Source organism: Dendrobates tinctorius, unplaced genomic scaffold (assembly GCF_039654945.1).
Source record: "Dendrobates tinctorius isolate UK_male_01 unplaced genomic scaffold, ASM3965494v1 ptg000107l, whole genome shotgun sequence".
NCBI lineage: Eukaryota > Metazoa > Chordata > Amphibia > Anura > Dendrobatidae > Dendrobates > Dendrobates tinctorius.
Window position 1 is genome coordinate 34,113,450 of NW_027361775.1, and position 18,280 is coordinate 34,131,729.

The 18,280-nt window shown below is 43.6% G+C and overlaps 1 protein-coding gene across 1 annotated transcript in view; it reads left to right on the forward strand.

Annotated features, from left to right (window-relative positions):
• Nucleotides 1-18,280, forward strand: part of LOC141100704 (phospholipid scramblase family member 5-like) — a 53,405-nt gene continuing 35,125 nt past the window's right edge. Inside the window, exon 1 of the mRNA XM_073589342.1 lies at nucleotides 1-634. Within this exon, the coding sequence (XP_073445443.1) occupies nucleotides 205-634 (430 nt within the window). The 5' untranslated portion in view covers nucleotides 1-204. The remainder of the gene's footprint in view (nucleotides 635-18,280) is intronic.

Sequence of the window (18,280 nt, forward strand, 5' to 3'; positions counted from 1 at the left end):
TGACAGACCGGACAGCCCCCTGCAGAGAATTATGCAGCATCCGGTTGGTTGGGTTGGAAACATGAATAGGCAGAGTGGATTGAGATAAATAAAGGAGATAACTCCGGAAACTAGGGAGGATTGATGTCAGACAACTTGAAGAAGCAGGAAAAATAACAGTGACTTATTACCTGGAATCTTACTAAGTATAGAAAGAGTTTTGACATGTCGATTGTACAGTGTCAGCCATCACCCTTTGGATATCTCCAGAGAGAGAAACATATTGAGCATCATGCTAAGGGCCCTAAAGAGAAGAAGGTGTGCAGATGTACGGAAGTTTCCCACAGACAAGCTTCTAATCAGAAAGATGATAATCGCAGACATTCATACAGAACAAAGGCAAATAGTCTAGAAAATGGAATAAAAGAAACAGAAAAGTGTTCTGATCCAAGGAGTGTAAGATCTTCAAGGGAAGGAGTCGCTCCCGTCACCTCTGTGTCTTCTTCATCTTCTCACAGCAGTTCCACAGACAGGGAGCTGAGGGTTCAAAGATCTCTTACCATAGTGGAAGAATTAGATGAATCAGTTTGTTCAGGACTTCAGATTTTAGCAAGCGCTCAGCAATTCTGTATAACATCCAAAGCCAAACCACAAGGTAAGGTGTTTTCCAGAATACTTCTTTATTATAAATCACTTACATGTTAAACTTGGCTTTCATGTGAATGTTTCTGACTGTAAAAGGTAACATTTCCTTTACTGCCAACAATTAAAATAATACAATTATCTATGAATTTTCCTATTAACATGTTTTCCTAGATGCTAGATAAAAATGCTGATTTCTAGTGCAAGTCATGCAGCAAAATCAAACGTCTGATTTTGTACAAAAGAGAAAAAAAAAAAAGTGATGGCACTCACCGTTCTGTCGTGAAAATTCTTTATTAATTAAAAGGCATTGGCACGGGAGGAAAGTACAGAGAGTGGACAATGGCCGTTTCACGCACTTGCGCTTCAACGGACCCGAGTGCCATCACTTTTTTTTTTCTCTTTTGTACAAAATCAGATTATATGTTTGCTTTTCTGGATTGAGCACCCGTTCTGACGATATTTTGGCGGTCGGTCCAGGTGTGTGATTTTCGACTCGAATAGCAGTCATGGAACTGCTTTGGAGTTAAGGAGCAGTGCCGAATCTTCTATCTCTCTTAAAAATCAAACGTCTGTTTCATTTCTTTGGGTCTAAGACTGAATGCCACTTATCAAAATTTGGTTGGAAAATGTGACTTTTATGTTATTGAATATTAACAAATATACAAGAAACACTCTTATAAAATATAACAGAAAAAATTTAACTCCTGCTGAACAGGACTGGATTTTCCTTCTCTTTTTCAACAGAAATTATAGTGCATACAAAAGAAAAATGTACAGTACATGGTCGACATGACAGCACTAAGCAGTCTTACTCATGACTCATCACTGCTTAGTGCAGTCGAAACGCGTCGACTGGGTCATGTCGGCCATGTACATTTTTCTTTTGTATCATTTCTTTTGAAAAAGAAAAGGAAAATCCAGTCCTGTTGAGCAGGACTCCAATGTTTTCTATTATCCTTGATGTGAGGCCAGGGCGAGGACGGTGTCTGAGCCCCAGGTGGATGAGCATAGAGCAATTGGTTGAGCTGGAATTAATTTTTCATAATTCTTATAAAATATACTTAAAGGGGTTTTCCCATATCCAAGATCCTATCCCAATATGTAGTAGGTGTAATAATAATAATAGTAGCAAGTACCTCCAATTAGAAATGTAGTATATGTTTTCTGATTCACTATATCTCTTTCCTCATGTGCTGGTATTGCAGGACCTTAGTTATCCATGGTTACGACCACTAGCAACTAACTGTTACTATATCCGTGGTCTTAACCATGGATACCTAAGGTCCTGCAATGCCTGCACATGAGGAAAGAAACTTAGCGAATCAGAAAAACTATACTACATTTCTAATTTGAATTACTTGCTAATATTACATACTAGCTGAAGAGCCCGGCGCTGCCCGGGCATAGTAACTAACTATGGTTAGTGATAACAAATTATAATGATTATATCTATATATATAAAGCTGAGTGTAGAGCCCCACCCACTCCGCATAGCCACATTCACTATAATATCCCACATCATCTCGTCAGCCAGAGCTACCAGACTACTACCCCTAATATCCCACATCGTCCCGTCAGCCAGTGCCACCGGACTACTACCCCATATATCCCACATAATCCCGTCAAAGCCACTGGACTACTACCCTTAATATCCCACATCATCCTGTCAGCTAGAGCCACTGGACAATTACCACTTATATCCCACATCATCCCGTCACAGCCGCCGGACTACTACCCCTAATATCCCACATCATCCCGTCAGCCAGAGCCACCAGACAACTGCCACTAATATCCCACATCATCCCGTCACAGATGCCGGACTACTACCCATAATATCCCACATCATCCCGTCCGCCAGAACCACCAGACTACTACCACTAATATCCCACATCATCCCGTCAGCCAGAGCCACCGGACTACTCCCCCTAATATCCCATCAGCCAGAGCCACCGGACTACTACCCCTAATATCCCACATCATCCCGTCGGTCTGTTGTCAGAACCAGAGCGCTGAGTGGAACGGTCCTAACTTCCATACCGAGGATCCCTTTAAGAGAGGCCTGGGGTCTGTACCAAAGCGCAGAGTGGATTTGCCCTCACTTCCATACTGGGGATCCCTATAAGAAAGGCCTGGTGTCAGTACCAAAGCACAGAGTGGATTTGCCCTCACTTCCATATTGGGGATCCCTTTAAGAGGGGACTTGGGTCAGAACCAGAGCGCTGAGTGGATGTGCCCCAACTTCCATACCGGGGATCCCTTTAAGAGAGCCTGGGATCAGAGCGCTGAGTGGATTTGCCCTTACTTGCATACCAATGATCCCTTTAATAGAACTCTGGGGTCAGAATCAGAGTGCTGAGGGATTTGCCCTATTTTCCATACAGGAGATCCCTTTAAGAGAGCCTGGGGTCAGTACCAGAGCATTTGAAGGCAATTGCCCTGACTTCCATACCGGGGATCCCTTTAAGAGAGGCCTTGGGTCAGAACCAAATCGCTGGATGGATTTGCCCTGACTTCCATACCGGAGATCCCTTTAAGAAAGGCCTGGGGTCAGTACCAAAACGTTGAGTGGATTTGCCCTTCCATACCAATGATCCCTTTAAGAGACCATGGGGGACTCTCTCTCTCCCCTTTTCCAGAGTTCTGTTCCTTTAAATTTCATACACTGGCTGCTGCGACGGATTCATCCAAAAACCGTATCCGGTGCATCAGTTTTTTGCAAATCTGCAACGGATCCGTTTTTTCACACTTTGACGGTTTGGCATCGAGGATGTGTGATGAGTATATAGGCACGGGAGGGGGATTCATTTCTGTCATGTGCTCGCTGCTCCTTTCTGGAGGGTAGACAATAGCTGGGAGTTTATGTTCCCAGGGATGCTGGATTTCTCCCACCATGTCAGTGTCTGCCGAGGTGTTGTCAAGTGGGAAAACTTGCTCATAGCAACCAATCACAGCTCAGCTTCTTTTAATCAGCTCTGGTGAAATGAGAGATTCTTAGTAATTGGTTGCAAGGAAAACTGTTGGTCATAGCAACCAATCATAGCTCAGCTTCTTTTGAACAGCTCTGGTGAAATGAAAGATGCTTCATGATTGGTTGGTGATACACACATACATACATTAAGTTTTATATATATAGATTGAGATAGGATATTGGAGATGGGAATACCCTTTTAACGCTCACAACAAAGAATGTTGCATATTCATCTCTTAATCTTAAATGGGTAATCTGACTTCAGACATATTTGGTATCTGCACAGGATATCTGATAAATGTCTTTTAGCAAGTCATCCCCACTTATCAAAAGAATAGTCTTCTCTTGTTGTTGCAGGCACTCACTTAAAGGTGAGTTGAGGTGGGTACACAAGTTATCATCCACCTCTCTTGATTGACAGTGCCTTAGAATCCGTCCTCCCTGCTGCTGCTGCTGAAATCTCACACTGATCAGTACAAGCTGGAGCTGTCAGGTGATGTTGGGAGGAGTTTTAATTTTGAAAAAGGATTATACAGCCATTCTGACACCAGACTTATGAGGGTCCAATAGATCTGTTTAATAATGTTTGCAGTTTGCATTATAAAATCTGGTGACAGATCCACTTTAAGGCCACGTTCACACTTTCAGTATTTGGTCAGTATATTTACCTCAGTATCTGTAAGACAAAACCAGGAGTGGAACAATCAGAGGAAAAGTATAATAGAAACACGTCACCACTTCTGCATTTATCACCCACTCCTGGTTTTAGCTTACAGATACTGAGGTAAAAAACTGACCATACACCGAATGTGTGAACATGGCCTAAGAACCCTATACTATGGATGAAAATTGATTTTGGCAGCAAGTCAATAAAATATAGTCATCCTACTGCTGTCTGTAAGAATGCAATATGTGGTGTGATGCAAATACCATTTTTAGATGTCGATATATATCTTAAAAAAAAGGTTCCTTATAATAATTATGCCCTGTGTGCCTCCTAATAATAGTAATATCAACCTGTGCCTCTATATTGTAATAATACCCCCCATTATACCGCCTTATAATAATGCCCCCTTGTGCATCCTTCTAATTCTTCTCATTGTGCTGCATAATAATTATGCCCTCCATTGTATTTCCTTATAATAATGAGATCCCTACTTTTTACCTCTTTGAAATAATCCTCGTCCCTCCCATTGTGCCTTATAATAATGCTGTACATTGTGCCCCCTAATAATAATGCCTGGAAAAGAATGAAAAAAGTGTGAAATTAAACCAGTGCCTACTTCACCCCACTCCCATGCCAGGTGGTAATGCGCTCCTCCTCACTGCAGGATCTGGGCTAGCATAGGTGGAGTGACATCACTGCGCTGCCCGGTGTGCCCTCTCTTACAGGTTGCAGAAACAGCCAGCGACCTAAGTATGTGGTGAAGTAGGAATCTGAGTCCTTGCCGGGCCAGCCCATCTGGCTTTTACAAGAATTGCCAGATGGCCAGCCTTCCCCTCGTGAGTGGGGTTGTACACCGTACAGTGTAGACCTACAAACACCTTTATTTTTCTGTTAGTTTAAACATCATGACTATTTGACAGATCCTAAATAGGGATGAGCGAATAGCTTCGGATAACTCCTTATCCAAATAGCTATAGCGCTTACCGAATGCATCGGGAACCCGGATACCTGGAGCGCTCCCGATAATCATTGGGGGCACTGCAGGTATCCGGGTTCACGATGCAGCTATTCTATAAGCACTATAATTTGCCGAATAAGGACTTATTCGAAGCTATTCGATCATCCCTATTCCTAAACCTTCCTCCCCTTGGCCACAACTTCATTCTAACAGATGTCTATGTATGTTAGTAAGAAAAGAAGATGGCATCAAGGATATTTCATGGAGCTATCAGCCGCCACCTGCTACAATATGGAAACCATACCGTAATTAGCGTAGAGCTGACTTCTCACAGTTGACCAGTCATTACTGACAGATCAGGGGCGGTGATCAGCGGTCAGAAGGGAGCTGGAGGTCTCTGATATCAGTATGTAACATTTCGGTGGTAAGACTTAGAGCACATTTTAGGACTTGGTGAAAGTTTTAACTTGATGGACCTTAAGCATTTTCCTCTCAGTGACAGCACAACTGTGTAATGGACTGAGCCGGCTCATGTCATATTGCACAATTTTGGTCTGATCATGATCATAGTTCCCCGCACCTGTCTTCTGCTGACGGTAAAGCTCAGATTTCACACCGCTTAAAGGCTAGGAAAGGCGTCTTCAATAAAACACACTCACCAGCTATGAGACATCCATTAATAATAAATCACAGGTGCTGGGATCTTGTCTGTCTCCTGGTGCTTTCTAGCTACAAGAGACACATCAGATGTCAGGGCGTAGCAGTATAGCAGCTTAGCTGCAATAATTCTCCATAACCTTACAGGTCAATAATAATAATCTTTATTTTTATATAGCACTAACATATTCCGCAGCGCTTTACAGTTTTGCACACATTATCATCACTGTCCCCGATGGGGCTCACAATCTAAATTCCCTATCAGTATGTCTTTGGAGTGTGGGAGGAAACCGGAGTGCCCGGAGGAAACCCACGCAAACACGGGGAGCACATACAAACTCCTTGCAGATGCTGTCCTTGGTGGGATTCGAACCCAGGACCCCAGCGCTGCAAGGCTGCAGCGCTAGCCACTGAGCCTCCGTGCTGCCCCCTGTCAATACAATACAACAGAGCGCACGTGAAAAAGGCAAAAAAGAAAACCGCTTCGCACTACCAACTTCCTCCCGTAAATGCTCCATGATGAATAACGCTCGTTGCTAACTGCCATAAAAATCAGTCATAATATAAATGTCCCATGATGATGACGGCACTCACCACGTCGTCTCTTTATACTTTCATAGCAAACAATCAGGTGGGGAGAGTACGGGCAAACGACGGAGGTGTCGGTAGACACAAAATGGCCCCGTAGCTTCGGCAAAAAGCAACCTAGAAGATGCCAAAAAGGCTTTTCAGGAAAAACACCACCACTGGTTTCCTCCAGGGTCTTCTGCGTGTAAGCTTCAGTGGGGATGCCGGCGTCTACAAGACATTGTGTGTACATGCCTCTAACACATGCCAGCTTGTTTTGCATGATTTTGATGGAAAGGTTATAATTTGGTGTCACAAGAAAGAGAATGACTACTTCTGTACAGAGCTGCCATCAGAAATATCTACACCCCATATATTTTGTACCCTAAGGTGTCATTTCTTTCAGTGTTTTACTGTAGCTTTTTTCCCCCATTAAGATCAAAATGGCTTTAACATCAAAAAGCACAAAAATGGTCAAAATAGCATGTGTTTTTCATGCAGAAAAAAATGCATCCAAAAAGCTAAGTGTAAATTAATCATAATTAAAGGTTTTTGCTGCCCCAACTTAGAGTAGCATGTTGTAGGGAAAGAGACCCCAATTCCAGTAATGTATCATTTACGGGGCTACTAGCTGCAGTTTTGATAAAAATCACAATTTTATCAGCTGCAGATCTACTAGCTCTCTAAATGATGAGGTCTGTATAACCCCGCCAACACCAATGATTGGCAACTGTCTGCGTACACTGTGCATAGGCAGAAAGCAGGCAATTAGTGTATTTTTGCCCTGAGGTTGTTGTTTGTTCTCTGCGGTTGTTCTTCACTTTCATTTTCCTTTTCTTCTTCATTTGGTCAAGATCACCATGACCACTTCTTCCATCGCTACAGGATGGAAGGCACCAAAAGCTCATTGCTTTTCCAGCCCAGGCCACATAATGCCTTACCCAACGGATGTGCCCAGGTGGTAATATTTCCCACCTCCCCCCACACACATATAGTGAACATTTTGTGCTTTCACCCAGTAATATGGGACCTTGGACCTTCTAAAATAGTGCCCCTCACAGTGATTATCCACCGTAGTAATCGTGACACATCAATAGTAATAGTGCTCCCTCTATATAAATAGTGCCCCTCAATAGCAATCTTGCCCTCTAAATGGTATTGTGCCCGCATACAGTAGTGCCCACTATGCAATACTAATATTGCACCCACATTATTACTGTTTCTATTCACAATTTCACCTCACTTTACTCAGCTTCCATGACGAGCAGTGATACACCATCTCCTCTCCTCAGGTGCGCCGATCCGCCATCAGGCCTTAGTCCTAAAGTAGCAGCTTGTGGTATGCAGGAGCTGATGGTGGAGCAGGGAGCTGATGGTTCTCAGCTTCACCTGTAAGGAGGTGAAAGACTTATGTAGCTGAATGCATGGTCGAGCCTAAATAAATGAACACCGCCATCTAGTGACAGGAGAGTGTAAGAACAGAAAAAAATAAGCAATCAAAAACTAGAAAATGTGTGTGTGTTGCCAGGTAGGAAGCAGAAACAAGAGGCACAAGGTCATGTGAAAATGTAAAAGGCCCCTGAGGCCACAGAAAAGGAAAAGTCATCGCCTGAACTTGTGTCAGGTCAGACATGCAGTGCTAGTTGGACTAGCTTCAAGCCACATGTAAGAGAGCTGAGAACAGCAGGACTCTGACCCAGGCCAAGAAGTCGCCCAGGAGGCCTTTTTAAAAGGTACAGACGGTCGTGTGTGTAGCGGGAAGTGCAGAATGCCTTCTTAAAGGGACGGTCATGGGAGCGTAAAACGCAGGAAGGCTTTTTAAAGGGAAATGAACAGTCCAGTAAGCAATTAAATGGATACAGACAATCGAGTGAGCGATTGAAGATTCAGACAACCTGGTGAGCTGAAACACAGACACTTGGGCGATGATACGGAGAGGCCCCAAGCTATGCCCTAGGAGACAGAGGCAGCTGGAAAGGCATGTTGGCGGCCTGACTAGTCAGTGGACTACGGCAATAGACTTGCAGCCTAAGAGACATAGAGCAGACTCCCGTTGAGGCCTGTTACAGTGACTACCACAACAGACTCAGTGTTTAGGTGATGATGGTGACAACTACAACATAGAGGTACCAGTATATATAAATATAATAAGGGCAGAGACACACTGGCGTATTTCTCGTCCGAGAATCGGATGGTAAAACTTGCCCTGGCCGGCACCACTCCTGACCTGAGCCTGAGAGCTGCATAGTGATCCATCACGCTGTCATGCTCAGGTCAGGAGAGGTGCCGGCCAGTCCGTGCAGGGCGATGCGATTCTCGCAGGAGAAATTCGGCAGTGTGACTCCAGCCTAACCCCCGCATTGTGAGCTACAGTATTTAATGTTTCTTGTAAATCACTAAACCTTTAGGCATTTCATTTCTGTTCACCTAATCTGTAGTAAATAATCAATTGGTTCTAGTTACCAGTGAGTCTTCTTCTGTGCCACTGTACATGTTTATATACCATACATCATTTGTTTGGGAGATTTGTCATCTCCGCTAGGAATCCGGAGGGTCTCTCCTAGTTCACAAATGTTTCAGGAGAGTTGGCAAGTATGAATTATATTAACAGTCCATTAAAGGGGTATTTCCATCTCCAAGATCCTATCCCAACATGTAGTAGACGTAATAAAAATATTAGCAAATACCTCCAATTAGAAATGTAGTATAGTTCTCCTGATTCACCATGTCACTTACCATACATGCAAGGCATTGCGGTAGCTTAGGTATCCAAGGTTACGACCACCATAACTGTCACTATGTAAGTGGTTGTAACCATGGATACCTAAACTACTGCAATGTGCTTCATATGGGCTAAGTGTCATAGTGAATCAGAAGAACTATACTACATTTCTAATTGGAGGTTTTTGCTAATATTATTATTGCACCTACTACATATTGGGATAAGATATTGGAGATGGGAATACCCCTTTATCCTACTGGTATGTCTTTGTAGAGTGGTAAAAAATGCAATAGAAGAAAACTCACAGAAACAGGGAGAACATACAAACTCCAAGCAGATTTGTACTTGGTCGTGGTCAGACTAAAAGCCAGGCCCTCAGCGCTACATGTCATAACCAATAAGCCCCTGGGCTGCTGAACATTTCACTGATGAGGCGCTGTCGTAGCAACCTGACCTCTCCAACCAATCACAGGCCAGAGAGATGAACAATGATGTCATCACTTCCAGTGACAGTGCAGACTGCAGAGCAGCCTGTGCTGGATCCATGCTGTGACAGCAAGTGAGTAAGAGAATCCAAGTCCCCAGACAGCATTTTATTTAGCATGGACAATCCCTTTAATCTTAGTATTTAAACCTAGAGAGATTGTGGAGACATTTCTGTTTTGTAGAAAACTTTCATCCAAACTTACTCATCAAATACTGTGGAAATGGCAATATGGCGCCACCTAGTGACCATCAAAAGTAATTGTACAATTAATTTACCTTTTAGTAAAATCCTTGAACTAAAAAAGATTCCTATTTATGCCAGGTTCCTAATAATGTGACAACATCCTACAAAGGAAAAGGTCCTCCAGCAACTTCAAGAGTTAAAACGAATACATTGTTTTGAGAAAAATATAAAAATGTGTAAAATCCAGAAATGCCAAATTCCCTGATAAAAAAATAAAACACTTAAACAAAACGTGTCCGGGATAAAGATTCAATGATAAATCATAAATCGTTGCACAAGAAAATTGGGGTCATGCTGGGTGTCCCAGGAACAGGTGCTCCTTCCCTGTCCCTAACTCTAGGGGCGCCCTAGCTCGTCCTTTTCCCCAGATTACTTCTGATCGTGAAGATGTCTGGGCCGCGTACCTTGCCTTAGCTCTTGAATCCACCCTCAGTCTGTACCCTTCCCCCACCCAGGGAACAGGGGAGTAGTAGTGTACCATAATATACTAACCAGACTAACACGATAATAAGAACAGGGAAAAAGGAAAATAACAATCATACAAATATATACACATAAACAACAGAGGTAAACAATGGGGAATGGAGGATGGGGTTAAACGTAAGAATGAGAAGAAGGGAATTATCACACACTAAAAACCTAGCAACAGTCACAGATAAATCCGCCAAACGCCTCTTCAAAATAACAGCCACCAACAACCTCCAGCCATGCAGCATAAGCTATCTCTGACAGTGAGTGCTGGACAGGGCCCAGGTTATATAGGAGATCGGCTAACAGTGCATATCTGAGAGCCTTAATGCAGGAAAGCTTCCAGGAGCTCTGATCTAAGCAGATTAACCACTGAACTGCTAAAAGAAACTTACACTGTTTTTTTATGAAGGTGAAGTACTTCTAATCAGTGCAGGAGTAGGAGAAATCAGATGCTTTGGTCTTCTGGCACCTCTCTGTTGCTGTGACAATTGGGCTGCTGATGTGACTCAACGTTCAAGTTAATAAAACAATATATCTCTGTACTATCCAATCATGGGAATTATCTATAGCTACCCTTTGTCGGGGTAGGTAGTTCTATTACAATGTAGACCCTAATCTGGACTTGATAGAGTAAGATGTAACGATAAATGAAACAGGGGTGAAACATGGCATAAAGGCCTCTAAAAAATTTGAATTCCTTGAGCAGAGAGTCAGTTGTAAAGTGAAATGTGCAACAGAGCAATAAATCACTACAAAAGGTAAATGCTATTTATCCCAGTTTCCTAGTAATGTGATATATGCTTACAAAACAATTAAGGGGAATCTGTCACCATGTTTTTGCTACTCCATCTGAGAGCAGCATAACGCAGGGACAGAGATTCTGATTCCAGTGATTTGTCACTTATTGGGCTGCTTGCTGTCATTTTGATCACTGTTGCATCTGCTGCAGATCCATCAGTTTGCTCTGTGTAAATCCGCCCACACCACTGATTGTGTATACTGTGCATAGGCAGAAAGCCGTCAGACAGCTGCCAATCAGTGGTGAGGCGGGGTTATACAGTGCTCATGAATATGGTGCACTACATGGCAGCAGGTGTACTAGTCCTCTAGTTATAATCTCCTGCTGATAAATCAGTGATTTTATCTAAAATACGCTATGCAGCCCAGTAAGAGATATATTGCTGGAATCAGGATCTCTGTCTCTCCATTATGTTGTCCTCAAATTAGTTGGCAAAACCTGGTGACAGATTCCTTTGAGATATATATCTCCTTGAAGGGCACGTGCCTTGTCAGGGCTCTGACAAAGAACGCCATGTGCATTTGAAATGCGTTGCCGCCATGCTGTCCTTTAACTGATTTTTGTACACATTTTTGCACCTTCTCCCATCAAATAAAATATATTTCTGGCAAAAAATTCTGGAAGCCGGATCCATCCCTTCTTTCATCCACATGTGACTGCATCTTGTCCAATGGATCTCGTGCCTCCTGGTATTTCTTTATCATATCTTTTGCGCAGGAATTATCGCCTACGATTATTTTTGGGAAATCTACAGCAGTAAGATATAAAATGGAGATAGTAACATTTAGCCCACATCCTGTCCATTAAAAGAGACATATAGCCAGCTGAGCATGCATGATTATGGTGAAGTCAGAAAACCAGCTGTGAGCCGAGCAGCAGCTGTCCTGACATGCCTGTTTTAGCAAATAATAGTGATAATTGAACGTGCTCAGCGATTCTCTGATATCACTCGGGTATCTGGTGCTCGGCAATCGACGAGTATTGTCTGGTGCTCAGATTTGAAGCTGGATCTCCGCTCCACATTTTTGCAGCCTGTTATACAGCCAATAAGCATGCGGGGATTGCCTGCCAGTCACTGTAATGCCGCAGCCATCTTGGTAGTGGCATTACTGTGATTGGCTGGCTGCATTACTTCATCAGAGATTATAAAAGGACAGGCGCCGGCGCGCCGCCATGCTGGGCTCACTGACGCCATTGCACAGCTCAGGGACCGCTGGAATTGGAGAGAGAGTAGTTGTCCAGGCCTCTGTGTGCACAGTTTTAGGAACCAGAGTCCTCTAGTTGCTCAACCATCATACTAAAAGTCCATCTTAGGCTATATTCACACGTTTTTGCTGCGTTTTTTCTCTCTCGGCAGTAAAGAAACTGCTAACAAAAAGCATGTTTTGCTCCGTTCTCCAGGATCCCAAAGTTCAGCATTGCTTCCACCACAGAAGCATGAACACAGGTCAGCAATACAAGACTCATGTGAAACCAGAAAACCATTTTCTTTGGAAGAATTGCAATTTGATCATATTATTTAGTGGAAAAAGATTTTTATGCCTGAAAAAATAATGACTATTCTGAACCAAAAAGTTTACATAAGTTCATGAAAAAATGTACAACTACAAATGTAATAGTGGGGGAAGGTGAACTGGTCCGGAATAGTTTATCTAAGGCTGGCTTGTTCAGGAGGGCTGCGGATGGCTGCTGACCTTCCCTCCTTTCTTCGAGGTGTATAGTCCCGGTTGTACCCACCTTTGTCTCTGTATCTGTGCTATGGCCTTATGGTTTTATATTTCATTATATATTTTCAATAAAGTGTACTATTGTTATATGGCTGTGTGTAAAGAATTTTTTGTGTGTATTTTTAAAATTTGCATTAAAAAACGCAGCAAAAACCCAATGTGTGAAAATAGCCTTAGAGCTAATCTTATGCTTTGCTGTCTCTATGAGACAAATTCTGTATGTAGCCTAGGGACGGCTGGAGCAGGGAGAGTGGCTGAATACTGCCTTTAGGCAGGACTTTGCAGTGGGTTGCATACAGTCTAATGTGCTTTGTGTGAAATTACAGTGGTTTGAAGCTTAAAAACAAATGCTTGACCTGCTACAAGTCTTATTAAAAATGTTTTGTTTCAATTAATCAAGGAAACTTGGTTTCCAGAGATCTAGCAATTAGAAAATGCGTAATGCGTGCAGTAAGAAACGTGGAAGTGCTGATGATGGTGCACTCAGGGTAAGTGCACACGGAGTTTTTGGTGGTGTGGATTTTGTAGTAAAATCCGCAGATAAATCCGTTTATCTGTGGATTTGCCTGCGGTTTTGCCCTGCGGTTTTACACCTCATAATGGATGAGGTGTGAAACCGCAGCGGTTCTGCTCAAAAGAATTGACATGCTGCGGATTGTAAACCGCAGAAAAATCCGCAGCATGTGCTCAGCGTTTTCCAGTTTACCATTGAAAACAATGGTACTGTACAACACACCTAAATCTGCTGCGGACCCGCAGCTCCAGAAACGCTGCGGATCCGCAGCAGAATCTGCACCGTGTGCACATACCCTTAGACGGCGAGGACGTGGGTCAGGTGCAATGTGCCTGTTGCTGGAGCACAAGAAACAGGTCCATCCACGACACATAGCTTCCTGTCTCACTGTACAGGGAAGCACAGGGCACCACTTCCGAAGGCCACATCTGTGTGAACAGATGGTCGGTTGGATAGCAGATAATTCTGTGAGCATGCTTGCCAGTACCACACAGTCTTCCACATGATTCAGTCTCACCACCCAAGAGTCTGCATCACTTAATCCTCAACCTGATCCTCCTTCCTACCACCATGTTGAGTCACAGGAAATCAGTGATCCCACATTAGGACACTCCAAGGAGATTTTTACAACATAATTTCTTGATCGTGGCCTCTCACTCTGCATTTTCCAAAAGGGACAGGAGAAGATGCTGTTTAGTGATGCACATAACTTAGAGCAGCCAAGGTCACAAGATGACAGTAGGGAAGGCCAAATTTTGTCTAAGAAGGTAGATGATGATGAGGCACAGTTGCCGATAAGTCAGATAAGACAGGGTGTGGCGGTGGAAGACAAGGTGGTGGATGACGAAGCCATTGAACCAACCTGGGAAACTAGCATGCACAGCAAGGTCAGCAAGGCTGAGGGGGAGGGACCGGCAGCACCGAAACAGGCAGGAAGAAGCAGTGGAGTGACCAGAGGAAGAAAGCGGGAAACTTTTAGGCAGAGCACCGTCACACGTGAATTTTTCTGTGAAAGAGTTAGGTATTCCCCAGTTTCTGACTTTTTAAAGGGAGTTCAGAGACAAAAATAATGGTCATTTGCAACCTGTGCCCTGCCTGGATCGGCAGGGGCCTGACCACTAAGAGCCTAACCACCACCGACATGATCAGGCACATGTTATCTAAGCATCATACCCAGTTAGCCGAACGCCAGGTTCCACGATTGGTGCCTGCGGGTGACACCACTGCCTCTTTCCCTGCGCTAGGTGCTTGCCAATCTTCTGTCCATGACACTGCTGGCGCAGATGCCTCCCACCTTGCAACTGTCCTTGCACATTCTGTGACACAATCATCAGGCACTTCCATAATCTTTGAAAATTCTTGGAGAACAGGAGAAGTCCCAGAAGACTGGAGAAGAGCAAATGTTGTTCCTATCTTCAAAAAAGGGGAAGAAGGTGGACCCAGGAAACTATAGGCCAGTGAATTTGACTTCTACACCAGGAAAGATCTTTGAACAAATAATTAAACAACCTGTATGTAAGTACTGTACCTGGACAAGAATGAAATGATTAAACAGAGTCAGCATGGTTTTGTAACTAATAAGTCATGTCAGACTAACTTAATTTCCTTCTATGACAGAATCACTGATTGGGTGGATCAGGGAAATGCTGTACATATAGTATATCTTGACTTCAGCAAAGCATTTGACAAAGTATCTCACACAATCCTTATTGAAAAAATGGCTAAGTATGGAATGGACAAGGCAACTGTTAGGTGGATTCATAACTGGCTTAGTGATCGGACCCAAAGAGTGGTCGTAAATGGCTGCACATCCAGTTGGAAGAATGTCTCAAGTGGGGTACCACAGGGCTCTGTCCTGGGCCCTGTATTATTCAACATCTTTATCAATGATTTAGATGAAGGAATTGAGGGTATACTGATTAAATTTGCTGATGACACAAAGCTAGGAGGGATAGCTAATACTAGAGAAGAGAGAGAGAGGATTCCAAAAGATATAAATAAACTGGAGCAGTGGGCAGCAACTAACAGAATGGTTTTTAACAGGGAAAAATGCAAAGTACTACATCTTGGCAATAAAAATGAAAAAAGCATATACAAAATGGGAGGAATAGGGCTAAGCAACAGCACATGTGAAAAAGACTTGGGTATACTAATTGATCACAGACTGAATATGAGTCAACAGTGTGATGCAGCAGCAAAAAAGGCAAATGCAATTCTAGGATTTATAAACAGAAGCATATAGTCTAGATCACGTGAAGTCATTATTGCCCTCTACTCCTCTTTGGTAAGACCTCATCTGGAATACTTAGCAAAGAGGCAGCCGACAGCACAGCAGAGGAGTAGATGCAGGTTCAAAGGTTCATGGACACGAATGAACAATAGTCCTAATAAGGAAAAGGAACAGCATCCGATCCAGGTGAAAAATCGTGTCAAACATTTATTCTGCCAGTATAAAATACGTTTCGGCCATATTGTGGCCTTTTTCAAGTACTTGAATACTTGAAAAAGGCCACAATATGGCCGAAACGTTGTATTTTATACTGGCAGAATACATTTTTTATACGATTTTACACCTGGATCGGATGCTGTTCCTTTTCCTTACTCATCTGGAATACTGTGTCCAGTTTTGGGCGCCACATTTTAAAAAAGACATCAACAAACTGGAGCAAGTTCAGAAAAGAGCGACCAGAATGGTGACCGGTCTGCAAACCCTGTCTTATGAAGAAAGCTTGCAGGATTTGGGAATGTTTAGCTTGCAGAAGAGAAGACTGAGAGGAAACTTAATAGCTGTCTACAAATATCTCAAGGGCTGTCACATTGTAGAAGGATCATCTTTATTCTCATTTGCACAAGGAAAGACTGGAAGCAATGGGATGAAACTGAATGGGAGGAGACACAGATTGGATATTAGAAAAAACTTTTTGACAGTTAGAATGATCAATGAGTGGAACAGGCTGCCACGAGAGGTGGTGAGATCTCCTTCAATAGAAGACTTCAAACAGAGGCTGGACAGACATATGTCTGGGATGATTTAGTGAATCCTGCTTTAAGCAGGGGGTTGGACCAGATGGCCCAGGAGGTCCCTTCCAACTCTTTGATTCTATGATTCAATGTCCCAACAGAGCATTAAGCCACCCACCCCCAAGCCCAAACACTAAATGGGCACATTTCCATTCTGCTTGCCATGGAAATGTTGTGTCTTAGGCTTGTAGACATGGAGGATTTCATGGCAGTAGCCGTCTCTTGGTACTTGGTCTCCAGCCGCTACTATTTATCCCAGTGTGGAATCCCTGCCTTGAATATCACCCATGCCCTTACCAACGCACTTTCTGCGATTGTACACTTAATGACTGACACATGGACAAGCGTTTGTGGCCAGGGACGTTACATTTCCTTGACTGCACACTGGGTGAACATTGTGAAGGCCAGGTCAGAGTCCCAACCTGACACGGCACATGTGCTGCCAATGCCGAGGATTGCTGGCCCTACTTCTATCAGGATTTACTCCACATCCTACAAAAGTTCCTGCACCCCCTTCCGCTCCTCATCTTTCTCCATCTCTGATGTGCTATCGCAGAGCATGATGTCCGCATCAGCCAGAATCTAGAAGCTCTGCAGCACTGCCTCAGCATAGCGGCAACAAGCTCTGCTGAAGCTAATTTGTCTAGGAGACAAACTGCACACTGCGTCAGAGTTATTGGAAGGAATAACACATCAGACAGATCTGTGGCTCTTGCCATTGAACCTACAACCAGGCATGGTCGTATGTGATAATGGTCGTAACCTGGTGGCGGCTCTGATGCTGGGCAAGAAAACACAAGTAACATGCTTGGCCCACGCGCTTAACTTAGTAGTTCAGCGGTTTCCGAAAACCTACCCAGATTTGCCAGAGCTTATGGTCAAGGTACGCCATGTTGGCGCCCGTTTTCACAAGTCGGCTACAGTTGGCGCCACTCTGGCAGTGCTGCAGCAGTGCATGTAAGTTCCAGCTCACTGACTGGTGTGTGACATGACCACGTGCACTGGATCTCCACCCTTCACATACTAGTAAGGCTTTTTGAGCAGCAGAGGCCAGTTGTTGAATACCACTTCCAACACGCCCATAGGTATTCTGATCAGTTTTCAAACGTAACATGGCTGGACATGGCTATCTGATGTTTGTGCAGTTCTTCAAAACTTTCAGGATTCCACAAAGATGATGAGCAGCGATGAAGCCATAATCAGTACAACGATCCTGCTTCTGTGCCTACTTAAATAGTCGATGTTCACAATTAAAGCTGAAGATTTGCATGGGGATCAGATGAAGATGCAGGAAAACATGAGAAACGGAGATACTACCCAGCTATCATCTTCTCAGCGTGGATTGGGTAACAATAAGAAGGTGGAGGTTGAGGAGGAACAGGAGCTGGTTGCTAGCACAACACAGGCTAGAACCCACACAAGCTTCATCTCATCTCTCCTACTTGGATGGGCTGAGGAGGGGAATGGGGAGGAAGAGAGGGAGGAGGAAGAGATGTAGAGTCATCATCATGGTGGAGACAGAGAAGTGTTGGCTGTATGGAGCTTGGCACATATGACCAACTTTATGTACTGCTGCCTTTCCCATGACCCTCATGTTATATTCATCTTTGCCCAAAACAGAGTACTGGTTGTTCACCCCGCTAGACTCACGTTAAAAAGAAAACCTTGCATCTCTCCTTAATGAGGTGGAGATTTCTACTAAAATGGTGCTATACAGGAAAGCTATTGTGGAAAATATGTTGAGAAAATTCTGATCAGACAATGCTAACAGCAGGGGGCAAGCTTCCTTGCCCAACTAAGGAGGAGAGGTGAGGGAGGCACATACCAAGTTTAGCAGAGGCAGGTGTACACTGTC